This window comes from Theobroma umbraticum, unplaced genomic scaffold (assembly GCF_002168275.2).
Source record: "Theobroma umbraticum cultivar Fairchild unplaced genomic scaffold, ASM216827v3 scaffold_86.0, whole genome shotgun sequence".
NCBI lineage: Eukaryota > Viridiplantae > Streptophyta > Magnoliopsida > Malvales > Malvaceae > Theobroma > Theobroma umbraticum.
Genome location: NW_018397263.1, coordinates 7,854,066 through 7,870,402, shown reverse-complemented (window position 1 = coordinate 7,870,402; position 16,337 = coordinate 7,854,066). Strand labels below are relative to the sequence as shown.

The following is a 16,337-nucleotide window of genomic DNA, read 5'->3' as shown; positions in this document are numbered from 1 at the left end:
GATGATTGCTTTATTTAAGATCCTTAAAACAGTACATTTCAATCTTTTATGCTAACTTTTCAAACGTTGCAGTAAGAAGGGTTTTAGTGAATAAATCTGCTAAATTGTTGCTTGAATAAATTTCTTGAATATTAATATCACATTTTTCTTGCAGATCATAAGTGAAGAATTTTGACAATATATTTGGTTCTATCACCTTTAACATAACCTTCCTTTAACAAGGCTATGTAAGCAATACTATCTTCATATAATATTGGAATTTCCTTTTTGATTAACAAGCCACATGTTTTTTTAAATATGTTGAGTTATAAATATTAACCAAACACATTTACGACTTTTCTCATGAATTGTCAAAAATTTTTCAAGGTTAGAAGAAGTAGTAAATATAGTTTGTTTTATAAAATATTATGAAATAGTCGTACCTCCACATATGAATAACTAATCTGTCTGGAATCGAGTCTTGTGTGGATCAGATAAATATTCTGTATCAATATAACTAATTAAATTTGATAATGATACATTTAAGTAATATAAACACATGTCCATTTTTCCTCAAAAATATTAAATTATATATTTAATTCCATTCTAATATCTTTGAACTAAAGAACTACATCTTATTAAAAAATTTACAATAAATGATATATCAAGTTGTGTATTGCTAGTAAGGTACATTAGCTCTGATTACACTAAAATATAATACTTAAGGGTTAAGAAGTTCTTTATTATCCTCATGAGGTCAAAAAAGATTTTTTTCACATCTAGTGACCTTACAACCATTGGTGAACTCAATGGATGTGCCTTGTCGATATAGAATCATTTTAACACTTTTTCTATATAATTTGATTGATAGTGTCAAGTACTTAATCTGAAGACCCAAACAAAATTGTTTTTCTAAGGTATTTCATTTCAAAATCTTTTTTCAAGTAATTCACATACTATATAATAGTAAATTCATTTTTCAATCAAAAGACAAAATGTAATATACATTATATCATAGCAAATTCACATCAAGATTGATATTTAGGGAATTAAAACATCAAAGAAATATTAAGTTACTTACCCAATTTGCTAAAATCAAAAACCAAATACCAACTATTGAGATCCTTTTTTAAGCTTAAAAGAATTAAAACTTCGATTTTGAAATGATGTTGAAAATTGAAGAAAATTGAACTTCGACTTTGAGATGATGATAAAAACTAAATGATACTAAAAATAGAGAGATTAGAGAATAAAAAGATGTTATTTGAGTATGTGTTACAAATAAAGTGAATGACCTATTTATAGGCTAATAACTCTTTAAATCCTAATTTTAATCTAATTTAGTTTATATCAAATTTAAATATATGTAATCAAATATAAGAGTTTAAATCATATTATACTTCTTATGTCTGGCCTGTTGCGTTGTTTGATTTAGTCTAAACTTCTTAGATCATAATATAATGGACATTTACATATATATTCATAAGATATTATAATTTATTGACAATATTTGAAATATTAATTAAAAATTTCTTATCAAATTCCTCCAATCAAAACTTTGTTTCAATTGGTTATTCTTATTGAACAAATTTATCCTTCAACTACTTTTTTTGCGTCCACAATCTCTTATTATTTAAACAATTAGAATTTTAATTTTAGATTAGCACTTGAAAGATTAAATATTGAAAAAAATGGGATTTCCTTGTATTAATTCAAGTAACATGTACAATGGAGAAAATTAATAATATCTTGAGTTAGCTTGTAATGGAAACAACTCAATTTTTCAACTTATATTATACTGATAACCTTTCAACAAGATGAATATATATATGTATCAATTTTACTTAGTAAAGATAGAAGGAAGACAAAATTGGTCAAGTTAGGTACATTGGATTAAAGTACTTGGGTTTGAAGAGGATGTCTTTAACATGGGTTCATTCTACGACTGCAATGAAGCTTAAAACAACAGAAAGATATCACACTAATAGAGAGAAAAACAATGTAACAAATTGATAAACAAAAATTTTAGATCTTGGTGAGACGATATTCAAAAGACTTGAATTAGAATGATTTGAACTTAAAATGACTCAAATTAAAATGATTCGAAACAACTTGAATTTCAAATAATTTAAATATGAATAATAAATTCAAATCTAATTTATTTTGATTTTAAAAATTAACAATTTAAATTCAAAATGACTTGAAATGATGTGAACATAAAATTACTTGAATTAGAAATGATCCAACTCAAAATTGGCATGAATTTCTTTGGATTTGTAATGACCTGGCCCATATCAAAATCCAACCCGATACACCCAATTGCCAACGCTATCTGTGATGCCAAAGTGAGTTATTCCCTTGATATCAACTAAATAATTTTAATTATTTTATAAATTTCTTAAGAAAATAGGAAAAAGGAATTATTTCTCTATCATTATCATTATTAGGTTTCACGAAATGAAAAAAAACTTTGATGTCTTTTTAACTAAAATTATATTTGATTAAATTAAATTAGTAATTTTATGGTTTTTAGGGCCGGAAAGTAGAAGAATTATGAAAAATAATTTTGTAAGACACAGAAAAAGGAATAATTTTGAAACATTTCAAAAGAGAAGAAAGAATCAGCATATGTTCGTAGAAACAAATAAAAAAAAACGTTAAACGTAAAATGTCGAAAAGAAGTCAGTAAATAAGTTGATGTGAGATGGAGCAGGCACAGAGCGGGCGATCTACCTTACGAGGCCAGTAAAACCACTCCTCAGCCTCAGGTCCCCCAGTGTCCAGCATAGAATAAGCAAATCCATTGAGAGGGTAAAATAACACAGAAAATGGCAAAGAGGGAACTGTTAGTGGAAAATGGGGAAGAAGTCTGCAGAGCTGACTTCTCTCCCAGCTTCGTGTTTGGGGTAGCCACTTCTGCATATCAGGTATGTGTATTATTGTATTCCCCGTTCTTTCGATTTGCTTAGTTATTTGATAGGTTTATGCTTTATTCATTTTATGTATAAATAACAAATATGGTTGTTGCATGCATGCATTCAGTTTCAGTGCAATCTCTTGAAATAAGATCTGGGTAATATGGCTGCTGCCCAACTTTGGGTTTTATCTGTTTGAGAATTGCAGTACCTTCCTTTATCACTTCTTTGTTTTTCCTCCATTTTCCTTTTCTAAAGTCATGTTTTACACGAAATTTGATGCTTAAAACTATTAATCAATAATCTTGAATATATGGGACTACCTCTGGGACGATCGTTTTGTAGTTTTCTACCATAGCTTTATTCCTTTGCTAATTTCATCCCTGTCTTTGGGGTTTCATGCGATGACCCACTTTTTCCCTGAGTGTGTCATTAACAAATTCACACCCTTTACTGCGTTTTGCTTCCATTTTGACATGTTATTAAGCAATGCTTACAATTGTTTCCCAAACAGCATTTTTTCCTTTTGTTTTGGCATCCTTTTATGTGCTTTTTTGGATTATCTTGTCTTTTATTATTCAAGAATTAAGCTCTAGGCTTTTCAATTTTTCTGGTAAGTTCTTACTCCTGTATGTTGAAATGTACTTTCTAAGCTTCCAGCTTTTTGTGTATTTTAAATATATGTATTTATCTGTTAAATCCACATATCTGGGTTGATGAACTATTATTGATGGATGTTATTGATTTAAAATTAGTTCTCATTAATGGAAGAGAAAAAGGAAATCGAAACTTCTGAAGAATTAGCTAAAAGCTCATAACACTGCTGTGATCCTTGACATTAATCAAATCTCATCTTTCTGCCTCCACAGTTAATGTGAGGGTTCTGAAAGAAATCAGCATGTCCATTTATATTGATTAGTCCCTTTGGCAAATTTATGAAATAAAGAGTCAGAGAAATGCACTAATGAGAGTTGTAGAGTTTTACGCTTTCATTATTATCATTACTATTATATTGTTTTTGGGGGAGGTGAAACTTTATTGTATGTTAATAGAGGTTAAAAAGGATTTGTACTTCTAAGGACATTATATGAAGTAGAGATACAAGAAGGAATCAACTTTTTGTTTTTGTTCTTTCTCAAAACAAAAGTACTTAAAACTTAGCTCAGTGAAATGGTACAAAACTAATATTTTCTTTTAGGCAACATCTTACAGGACTGTTAGCATTATCGTTAGCTTGGCACGTTATTAATACTGCAACACTTTGAAAATTTTGATTTTGGCTTCTTGTTGCATGTTTTCAGATTGAAGGAGCCTGCAGCGAGGGCAGCAGGGGTGCTAGCATATGGGATTCTTTTTCACGCGCTGAAGGTATGCGTCTTTCTCTTTTAAAATAACTACTACATGTAATAAAGGAAAGAAGAAATTGACAAAATCTTGCATCACTATTTGGCTTGATATGGTGAATTTTGATTTGACCTTTGTTGGGAACCTCTGTTTGTCTTTCTAGGAAAAATTGTTGATGGAAGCACAGGAGATGTGGCAGTTGATCATTATCATCGATACAAGGTGGGTGATACTACGATTAGCCATGTCTATGCTGTATTTTTTACTTATTCACTATAAGATGTTAAAATTTTGTAATTTTAAATTTGATTTGATTATTAGGTGAATTCATGAGATTCTATGCCCTTTTTGTACTTGGGCCTGGTTCGTTTGATAAAAAAAAATAAATAAAAAGAATGGTCTTTTGAACCAAGCTCATTTTTGTTGAAATTATAACTTAGTTTGAAATTATAATCATCTTGACAATTTTTTATGCATATGAGTGTAATGGAGGCTTGGAGTTCAAAAGTGTTTTAGAACTATTATCGTTAGAACAATTATCAGAATTTTCTATATTACAATATAATAGACATTTGTTCACTTTGATCTTTTAGATTTCAGTTTTCAGATTTTATTCATGCTATACAGGAAGATGTCGACCTTATATACAAGTTTGGATTTGATGCTTATAGGTTCTCTATATCATGGTCTCGTATCTTCCCAGGTATGCCTTCTTGTAAATGCCTTAATTTTACTTTTTCAATTTCTTTTAATTTATTTATTCTTGTACATGTTTAATGACTTATTCTGTTTTATTATAATATTACATTACACTTGTAGTAGAATGAAGCACTTGTGTGTTAATTCCTTTCCCCTATATCATTAAGTCTTCTCTAGATATGAATTGTAGTTGAACTAGAAGGATTGACATAGTATATTTTTATGCAAATACTTTAATTTGGATCTGGGATACAAGAAAGACCTGATGGGTAGGTTTATATATGTTGCCCTAGTATGTAAGTTTTTCTTTTCACCTAAATCCCTGGCTATTTTCTTTTTCTTTCCTTTTTTACCTCAATTCCTGGGTATGTAAGAATTAGTAATTTCTTACTCGTGTCTGGATGCAATTTCAGTATTGATTCCTCTAGACATCATGATAGATAACCTTGTCATTTTGCTGAAATTAAATCGAAGAAGAATTGCTAGGTTCTAAAATCCTTCTTAAAAATTAAAATTTTCATTTTTGTTAATCTAGCCTCAAGAAACATATTAGAAATGTTTTGGCAGGCATTTTGATAGGAAGAATCTGTAGGAACTTGGAAGTATGATGGGCAGAATTTACAACAGGCAATTTAGGAGGGTATTTTCCAGTTAGGTTTTGAAGCCTTCATTATAATGAATTCTTCTTTGATTGGAATTCACATTTGATCTTTGTTATCATGATGCTTACGTCAAAATATTATGACATGCAAAAATCAGGGTTTCCAGGGCAAAAGGTGTGATGTCTGCATTGTTACAAAGAGGAAATACCAAGTTAGGTTTTTAACTAAGGTTGCGTTGGTACTTTACCATTGCAACATTCCAATAGAATGTAATTGTCAGGAAAGTGATTGTTGGGAAGAAAACAAACAACGTTGGTAATATATGGAAAAGCGCTTATTAATATATTGGAAAGATTTGCAACATTTTGTTTAGAAGCACTTTACAGGGAATGTGGTGTTAATTTACAAAATTACTTTGTGTATGAAAATATAAAGTGTAATACACTTGCATGCTTTTTAATGAAAGTTTTTATGTTTTCAAAGTTTATCCCATAAAGTAATAAATACATGACAAAAATATCATAATTTTTTAATAATAATGATTTAAATTTTGAAATATGTGAAGTTACTAAAAATTTGTATTTTTTTTGTAAGAACGCCTAGAACTATTATAAAATTATTTTTTGTGTAATAGTGCTTAGAACTGTTAAAACTTTTGTTTTTGTAATAAAGCCTAGAACTATTACAATTAATTTTTTTGTAGTAATTACTTGCCCATAATTAAATATGTGAATACTAAATGTTATTGTTTTTCTTGTAATGACTAGAGGAAACTATTAAAACTGCAATTGAGAAACCCAAAGAATCAAATAATTCTTTAAAGTTCACGTCTAACCATAACTTGACTTAATATTTTATGGATACCTTCCAACTATCAAATGGTTATCATAACAATGTGAATATTTCAATGTACACAACATATGAAAATGATGCAACATTTAAATTGAGTGCTTTGATACTGACATGCAACCAGCTATATCTTGTCACATTAACATGCAACCAGCAATTGACACCTAAGCCAGCTAAAGACTTAGCTTGCTACTCGTTCAGAACCTAAGACAGGAGATTACCGGGAAAGAAATATTGCACTTGATAGAGCTTTCAAAAAAATGAACAAGAACATGAATTGTTTGCTGCTTGGTATGCATGAACATTACAAAGAAAAATGGCCATTGTGATTGCTCTAAAGTTAAAATTAAAATAACACCAAACTTACTTCTAATGCCAAATAATCTTCAAACACCAAAATTAAACATAAAGTTTGTAGATAATAAAGATTGAAAATAGTCACCAAGTGCTAATAACTAATAACTACTTGTCCATTGTAATAGCTTTATACTTAGCCACTAAGCACAACCTTCAGATAAAGTTTATTGAATTCATCTGACATTATGCAGAAGAAATTAATCTTCGACGTGTCACTGGGACTATCAATTCCCCTTTGACCACTATATGTCTCTCAGCTACCTCTTGGGCCAATTAATTGTGTGAATATATGCTCCAACTTGGTGCCAATAGCAAGTAAAAGTTGCCCAAAGGAAAACAATTGTCAAATGCTAAATATCTTCTCTAACCTACAAGGTTTTCTGTAGGCCACCTACCTGATTTGAACATGTAAGTAGTTTAATTGCTTAAACATATATGCAAAGAGGGAAAAGAAGGGAGAACAAAATTACTTAAAAATATATAAGACACTATAAATATGGTGTTTATTTGGATCACTTACAATGAAGGGAATGAGTGCTATCCAAAATTACGTATGCCAACCTGCATAAAGGAATTAAACACTGCCATGTGCATGTAAGACCAAATCATGTCCCCTATGCCACTTCATTTGCATTGAAGAGCAGTAGAAAAGTTGTCAATGCCCTTTGTTGCTTTTAATTTATAGAGCTGCCTAGCTTGATTTTGGTGACAAATGAAATTATTATACCAGTTTACGTTGTTTTTGTAGATGGTTTGGGAACCAGAGTCAATGATGAAGGAATTACCTTCTATAATAATCTCATTGATGCTCTTCTTGAAAAGGGTATGGAACTATTTGTATTTGACCCTTTCTATATTTGATCATAACATATATTAAAGAACTTCATTGGTGCAGGTATTCAGCCTTATGTAACTTTGTACCATTGGGATCTCCCTCTGCATCTTCATGAATCAATTGGAGGGTGGTTAAATAAGCAAATTGTGTAAGTATTATGTCTTTAGTGAATTATTTGATTGTTTGTGGGAAGTTGAATGCCAAAAATTATGTATCTTGCTTACTTATAGTTTGTTGACAACACCAGCATACTAAGCTGTATATTTGTCTACTTAGTAGCACATACAAGCTTTCATCATGATATTATTCTTTGATTGTCTAATGTTTCTTGCATTTGACCCACTTCTACCTCCCTTTGAGGGTTCTCAGCCCATAGAAGGTGCAGAATTTTGTGGTTTGGCATCTAATGATCATGGGAAACATACTGAACCTAGGATATATTGCTTCCTACAATAAAGTGGTATGAAGCTGTAAATTGTTCCAAATGCATGAATATCCTTTAATACATATCAATGCATGTTTGTTTGTTTGCAGCTAAATGGTGATACCAGTAAAAGCTGATGTACCAAGAAAATAGTAAGAATGGAATTCAAGAAGATACTTACATTCTATAAGCAACCTTTTTGTCACTAATGCCAATACAACACAAGTCTATGAGACATTGAAAAAAATAGAAACTGTTTCATTTGATTTGCAGGGAAAGATTTGTTGTAGAAACAATTCCATTGATGTTGAAAATTTAAGTCTACTCTGCCCTTCAATTTAGATGCCACTATGTTTCTAGCAAGACTAAACCAACAATACCTTTTAATACTCTTATGCTACTTTATTTGTCTCCTTAATAATCCTTCCAAAAATTGCTTTTTGCTATATTTCACCTTTTCCAGTCTGCAGCATCAACCTTTTTCCTTTATTGTTCAAGAAAAAAAAAATGAGAAATCCAAATGGAGTTCTGATGTAAAGATTTTCTCTAGTAGACATTCCACTCCACTGTCTCAAGTTGAAGACAGTTGGATTAATTTCTCTGTCTTAAGTTGTTCTTTACGTTAATCCACCTTTGGAGCCATAAACAAGCTTCTAGCTTGCTGCAATTGATAGGATAAGCCTGTTGAAGTTTCTTGTAATAATCTAGTAAAATTCTTAAAATAAATGATACCCTAATTTTTTGGTTTTATCCTTTTTTGCCAGTCTAGTGCAGGTTTTACTATTGACTGGATGTTATTCAATTATAGATCTCCCAGGTTAGCTCCTGCCTTTGGAGCTGTAATTTCTTAGGAACAAATTTCCTGTATTGTCCATGTCAAGTGTAGAAGATACTAATAAAGCTTCATGGGTAATCCTAACACAAAGTTTCAGTGATATCACTGGAAATATTCTTCTCAGATTGGAGATCAGGTCCATGTTCATATATATGCTGTTACCCCACCCCCATCCTTTTTTATATGCAGGGGGATTGATGGGCGGGCCAGTGAGGGCGTATTCTTCTTGTTCTTATTTTTTTTTTTAATTTATAGATCTTTTTTTCTTTTAGTTTATTGTAGCATAACATCAGAAAGGTGCATAAAAATCACAGATGTTGCTTAGGCCTTCCAGGGTTAGAACATAGTAATTAGAAATCATTTGTATCATCTGCATCTAGTTTCCCTCATTACATCGGTAAAAATCTGTTGCTAAATGCATTTAAGTGTCACCCTATAAGACTTATGAAGCTAATAACATGTTGTATTACTAACTTTGATATGGTTTCTGCTTGGCCTTTGTCCAGAAGATACTTTGCCATCTATGCAGATACTTGCTTTGCGCACTTTGGTGATAGAGTAAAGAATTGGATCACTATAAATGAACCCCTCCAAACTGCAGTGAATGGGTATGATACTGGAATATTTGCTCCTGGAAGATGTGAAGGTTCATCAGCAGAACCATATTTGGCTGCACACCATCAGATCTTGGCCCATGCAACGGCTGTTTCAATATACAGAAGCAAGTACAAGGTACCGTATAGTGAACAGATCTAGAAATGATCTAGGGAGCCAATAAACATCCATCATCCTGAATAGACATAATCGGTCATGTGTAGCAGTTCATCTTGAACTCTTCCTTCTTCAAATAACTACTAAAACAGAAGAGGTGCTTGACCTACAAAGGAATTCATCGGACAAATCTTTATTCTTCTTCATTTCCTTTCTTCATTCTCTTTTGCTGGAAAAACCAACCTCTTGCCATTGAAAGAGAATTGGTTAGCTTGGTATCTAACGTAGCAAACTCTTTGAGTAACTGTTGTTGACCGTTAATTTTTCTTTTTAATTTCCAAAAGGTATTACATGTTTGAGTGCCAACAGTAAGTTACGGATTTATCCTTATTTCTACTTTTATAGGTTTGAAAGGCATATACATCTTGATAGTGGTTACATCAACTAAGCAATTAAACCTAATTTTCATACTGATTACTATTCCACATGAAATACAACCTGTTGTAATTTGTAAATACAAAGCTTCAATCTCTCAATTTTAATTTTTTACTCAGCTCAACCAAAGTTATGTATGTAAATTCTAATTGTGGTGTAAGGCTTGCCGAAACTATCTTCATAATTACAGCCATCTCATTTGGTCATCTTGTCCTTTCTCTAAGAGTCTCCAAATGAAGGGAAATATTTATAATCGGGACATATTACAAATTATTTTTCCAGCCTTATATTTTATTTTTCATATTTTCTTGTTGTGATCATCGGTAAGATTGTCATTTGTATTTTTTCTGTGAAATCAAACTCTTATCTGTATAACGACAAGAATAACATTATTTTTGCCACTGCTGTGCTATCAGGATAAGCAAGGGGGACAAATTGGGTTGGTGCTAGATTGTGAATGGGCAGAGCCTAATTCAGATAAAATTGAAGATAAATCTGCTGCAGCCAGGCGCCTTGATTTTCAGTTTGGATGGTATCACTTCTTATGTTTACTGTTTTTTCTCTTCAGATAACAAGTTGATCATATTTAGTGCATGCAACCATATATATAAGGGTGAGAGCTTATAGTTGGTGAAATGAAATCTCTTTCATTGGAATTTTTTGGTTTTGCTTAAATTCACTTGATGAAATCTCAAATTTGATCTATGAAAGTTGGGTATTTTGCTTTTTGACTGTATATTCTCTCCATCTTGCTCAGACATATATATACATGAAATCTTAAGATAATATGGAGAACTTAACCTGTTAAACTAGTAACTCTATTTTTTATTTAGGGTTATTTATATATTTGGCACCCAAACTATAGTGAAATTGTCAATTGTCAATTTGGCACTTGAAGAAAAAAAAAATCACAATTAAATACCCCAACTTTCATTCTGATAAGGCAAATGGATGACGTGTCCAAAAAACCTAAACAGAGTGTGCCATGTGTCTGAAAATGACATGCCATTTTTTTTCTTTTCATTTTTGATTGTTTTCTAAATTTTCTTAGCTTTTGAATTAAAAAATCCAACATAACAAAAAGTTATAGAAAAGGTAAATTCCATAAAAACTTAAAAAATTACTAAAAATTTCAAAGAAAAAGATGAGAGGTAAATTGGGGAGAGGGAAAGAGAGGGAAGAGATAGAGAGAAGGTAGGAGACAGGTGAGGCCAAGGGGGGCTGGTTGTTGGTGGTTGGGCTGGCCCGAAACAGCCAGATCACCGCAGGCCGGCCCTCCCCTCTACCTTCTCTCTTTGCCTCTTCCTTGCCCCTCTTTGCATCTCTTTCCTTTCTCTCCCTCATTTTTTCTCTCTCCAGATTTTTTTATTGTTTTTTTTATTTTTTTTCTAGATTTTTTATTTTTCTGATTTTTTTGAATTTTAATTATTTAAATCCAAAAATTAAAAAATTTTACAAAAATTTTTTTAAAAAAGAAAATGATGTGGCACATCAGTATTGGTTCTATTTGGACAAGTCACATATTTAACTAACGGATTTAGTCAAAGGAGCAAATTGATGAACGGAAGCAGAGTTTTTAATTGCAAATATTTTTCTTCAGATATCAAATCGACAATTTTACTATAGTTCAAGTACAAAATATGTAATTAATCTTTTCAATTATTTCCATCAACTATACTATTATTAAAGCCACTATCTGACCAACACAGGATGTTCTTTTGTGTAAGTCAATTGCCTTTAACTTTCCTTCATTGAACTTTCTCATGTGCTCCTCAAGTGTAAGTGTGCAACCCATAAAAAGATAGGGTGCTACATGATCATTTTGTGAAGCTCTCATCTACTTTCTAAGTTATTAGCTCTAGAAAAATCATTTCATGACTGATGCAACTGCTACTCACTAATGTAAATGGAAAATCTTTCGTCCTTTTTTTGTTCTTGTATAGCAGAAATTTTAAATGTAAAATATATAATGTTTTGAGAAATGAATCTCTTGTGTGTGAGGTAGTTGAGGATACTTAGATAGATGTTGTTAATGGTAAAAAGGTCACTGAGCAATTAAAAATGCGGCCAGTGTTAATAAAAGATTTGTTTGTCTTTTACAACTCAGATATTATAAACATTCTATGTACATTAAGCCCAAGCTACCCTATTGATCTAAATACATCCTAACTACAATATACTCTCTCTCTCTCTTTCCTTCTTGAGAATCTTTTGACCTAATTTACATTACTATTTCTGCTACAGGTACATGTGCCCGTTATATTATGGTGACTATCCTGCAGTTATGCGTGAAAGAATAGGAGATCGACTTCCCAAGTTCTCTCAGGAAGAAAAAGAATTGCTTGGAAACTCATTGGACTTTATTGGCCTTAATCATTATACATCAAGGTTTATTGCTCATGTAAAAAAGGGTTCTGAAGAAAGTTTTTTCTATAGAGCTCAAGAGATGGAGAGAATCGGTAATAATCTCTCTGTGTGTGCATGTTGTGTGTATCCGCATGTGCTTGTATACTAATGTTCTTACTAATTGTCAGTTGAATGGGAAGGGGGCGAGAAGATTGGTGAAAAGGTGCGAACTTTTCTGTCTCTTTGTTGTGCATGTATATTTTATGAAAAAACTCAAACTTTTCTTTCTTTAGGCTCATTTGTTATATGCTAAAAGTTTTTAAGCTTGGCAGGCAGCATCAGAATGGCTTTATGTTGTCCCTTGGGGCATCCGGAAGGTTCTCAATTACATAGCACAAACATATAGTAATCTCCCAATATATGTCACAGAGAATGGTATGCAAGGAAGACTTTAAGAATTGAGTTGATAATCAATATATTGTTTCTATTTTGTTTTTGCGTCTCTTTTTCACACATGCAGGTTTACTTGCCATAATATTTTTTTTGGTGACACCCCATATAAAAATCACTTTTATACTGCTGGAAGACATTCTAATTTTAACAAGGGATATTCCTTATGAGCTGGTCTGGCTACCTCATAGATGAGAGTATATTTCTAGTTCAGTCAGTTGACAGGCCAGTGGAGAACCTTCTGTAGCCAGTTCTTTAGTGTATAAAATTACGATCTAAGGCTATCGTTGTGATTAAACAATATGGGGTTACTTCATTTAACCTGAATCTTTTGCTGTCTCAAATTTGACAGGGATGGATGATGAAGAGAACAACAATTTGCCTCTCCATGAGATTCTTGATGACAAATTAAGAGTTCGTTATTTTAAGGGATACCTTGCAGCAGTTGCTCAGGCAATCAAGTGAGTTAGTCCACTTTTAATTCTTATATCATAGGCAAATGTGTAAACATTTAAGAGTTGAATAAACTAATACCCTAGAAGTCCGCAAGGGGATTGGAATTTATAGATTTGATCTTGAAGGTGTCTAATTCCAATATAGAGATGGGTGGATTGGGATTTATATGGGGCAGGATAGGGCTACCTCAGTGCTTCCCATTACGTACCTCAAGAGCTAATGGGTCTACTTATGTACCAAAATAGAATACATACCACCCTAGAAAGAAATTCTTTTTCAACCCCAAATCTTTTGGAAAGATTAAATAAAAGGGTAATGCAGAAACTAATGGATAGCCACCAACATTACAAATTCCTAGTGTTTTAAGATTTCTTTGCAAGTACTGGGATTGAGTTCCCATGTTTGGATGATTGTTATAGGCAAAGATAGATGGAATTTTCTAATTGACCATCTTCTTTTAGAATTTTTTTCTATTTTAATGGGGTCGATGTAAGTAAACATAAAATATTTATCATACTATATAATTTTAACAAGTTTTTCAAAGTCCAGTACTGCTTACCCCACTGAAGTGCATTCAGTGTTGAATATATATTGCTTGTGGGTGGGTTATGCCCAATGGAAGAAGACACTATTAAGTTCATTATATTTGCACGTACAGGGATGGAGCAGATGTGAGGGGATACTTTGCATGGTCACTATTGGACAACTTTGAGTGGGCTCAAGGATACACCAAGCGCTTTGGTTTGGTTTATGTGGATTACAAGAATGGTCTCACTCGACTTCCGAAATCTTCAGCTTATTGGTTCTCACGCTTCTTGAAAGGTGGTGAGAAGAAAAGTGGCAAAGAAGACTAAACTCAAAATACCAAAACAGTGCTCCAGTTGTTGGCGATGGACCCTGTTTGATGTTGTGTCTGTATTTTATAGCGCTTGATCATCATTAGTGCATGATGGGCTACGGCTACAGTAAGGCTGATCTTACTGTAAGGTCAAATCATAGAATAATAATAAAAACTTGTTAAACAGATAAACATTATCTAAGTGTGTAATGTATAATTTTATTTGTTTTATGTTAAATGTTAAAAGTAATTTTCATTCTTTTATGTTAAAATATAAAAATATATATTTTTTTACATTGACAGTAACATTAGCATTTAAATATAATATAATATTATATTATATTAAAATCTTAAGTTAAATTCATTACATTAACATTAATATTATATGACACGACGTTCGATGTTATGAATCACAATTTTAATTGAAAATGTTATTCATTCGTAAATGTTATATTTCCACAAGTAAAATAATAGTTATTATTATTATTATGCTCATAAATGAACGTCAAAAACTTTTTTAAACTAAATATTATTTTAAATAGTAAAAACTAAACATAATTTTTTTTAGAATTTTAATGTTTTACCTTTATTCATATACATTGTCATTTATATTTTAATGATGTTTATTTCAATATTATATCTTTTTATATTTTCATATATTTACGTAAAAATAAAAAAACTCATATTAAAATTAACACTTTTAAATTTTTATGTCAGAATATTTGAAGTGAATTTGAGAGAAAAGGAATTAATTTTAGTTACGTTTATTTAAAAAGTTAAATATTGATTTTTAGTGTGTGTGATATGAATTTATGTTCATATACGAATTTTGAAGTGTCAATTGTTTACTTTGTGGATCAAGAGTGACTCGAAAAATGCAATGTCTTGGACAAACAACTTGAGAAGAACGAGGAAATGGCTATTTGAAGAATAGAATAAGGATTTGGAAGGCGGAAGGAGACGTATCGTAGCGGAAGTCTAACTCCTCCAACCGGTAGGGTGCATAGAGATGAAGTGCTCGAGTGCAAGAGAGCAACACATCCTCAAATCTAGTTGTCATTAAATGCTATGGGGTTTCTTTCTTTTTATTTTTATTTTTTTATGTTTTTAATAAGCAAATAAGTTTTCTTCCAGCTTATTACTTTTTGATAATAATAAAAGCTTACCTTTTCTTTCTTTCTTTTTTTTTTTTTTAATTTTTAAAAAGTCTATAGCAAATTGAAAATATATACCAGTACAAATTATAAATATAAGTGCGTGATTAATAAAAATTTCCAATCGGAAATACACATACTATGCAATGCAAAGCCTCTAAACAATTTGTAAAGAGGGTTTACATCATAGGACCAAAGTAAGAGGCAAGAATTAGGTAAAGTTCCTCACATAAAGTTTAATGAGGTTTTCCTTTGAAAATGATTAGATTCAAATTAAAATCGCAAATTCCAAGGGATAGATTCAAACTTTTTGTTAAATCAAGTGAACAAGTTTTGAAAAAATTTAAATAAATTTTGGTAATTTATTTAAATAGATATTTTTATTAAAAATTAGGGCAAAGTTTTCACTTTTCAATAAGTAATTATCAAATTTTTTTATATACATAATATTTTTAATTAACATTTTTATATGTTATTGATCTTTTCATTGAATCCTATCAATTTATTGGTTTTAATTTTTAAAATTATTTTTCATATAATCATTTTTGAAAAAGATAAAATGAACCTTGACTTAAAGAATTTTATCTAATTTTTTTCCTAAAGTAAGTGCTTAAAATAAAATGATAATAGTACTAGTGATTAGAGTTTTTGTAAGAAATGCTATTCGAATAGGAGTTATTCTAAAAGTATTGTAAAGAAATTAAAATAGAATTTGAAAAGCATAATGCATAAGTGTTATAGGAAATAAAAAACTGTTTGATTTTTACTAAATAAATAAATAAATAAAAAGACTCAACCATATTAAACCAAATTATAAGTTTTAAAAATGTTAGGAATATGTTAGCTTAATAATAATAAGGAAAATATCCAAGCGGGAGGAAGTGAATTGGATTTTTAAAATTTCTTTCTAACAAATCGAACTTTGAGGCTTAATGACAAGTTTTTTAAATTTGTTTTCTCATACAAACCAAAAAAAATATGAACAAACAAGCAAAAACCAAATTTTCAATACTCTTTAAGGTGAAGTAAGAATGCTCAAGTGTAAAGATGAAGAGTAGGTGGGATGTAATCAAATTTCTAAAACATTTTCATGATAAAAGCACAAGCT

At 30.8% G+C, this 16,337-nt stretch overlaps 1 protein-coding gene across 3 annotated transcripts; it reads left to right on the top strand.

Annotated features, from left to right (window-relative positions):
* Positions 1-2,510: 2,510 nt before the first annotated feature.
* LOC110420131 (beta-glucosidase 42-like) lies at positions 2,511-14,325 on the top strand. 3 transcript variants are annotated; one of them, XM_021433318.2, is made up of 13 exons: positions 2,511-2,906; positions 4,196-4,262; positions 4,402-4,460; positions 4,866-4,941; positions 7,494-7,568; positions 7,641-7,728; positions 9,349-9,571; positions 10,402-10,517; positions 12,230-12,444; positions 12,520-12,554; positions 12,664-12,766; positions 13,134-13,242; positions 13,896-14,325. In XM_021433318.2, exons 1-13 carry the CDS (start codon positions 2,808-2,810, stop codon positions 14,089-14,091), a joined length of 1,461 nt encoding a protein of 486 aa, XP_021288993.1. In that variant the 5' UTR covers positions 2,511-2,807; the 3' UTR covers positions 14,092-14,325. The 3 variants fall into 3 exon arrangements, with proteins under 3 accessions (XP_021288993.1, XP_021288992.1, XP_021288994.1); XM_021433317.2 differs by having other exon boundaries at positions 2,517-2,906; positions 9,346-9,571; XM_021433319.2 differs by having other exon boundaries at positions 2,835-2,906; positions 4,910-4,941; positions 9,346-9,571.
* The last annotated feature ends 2,012 nt before the right edge of the window (positions 14,326-16,337 follow it).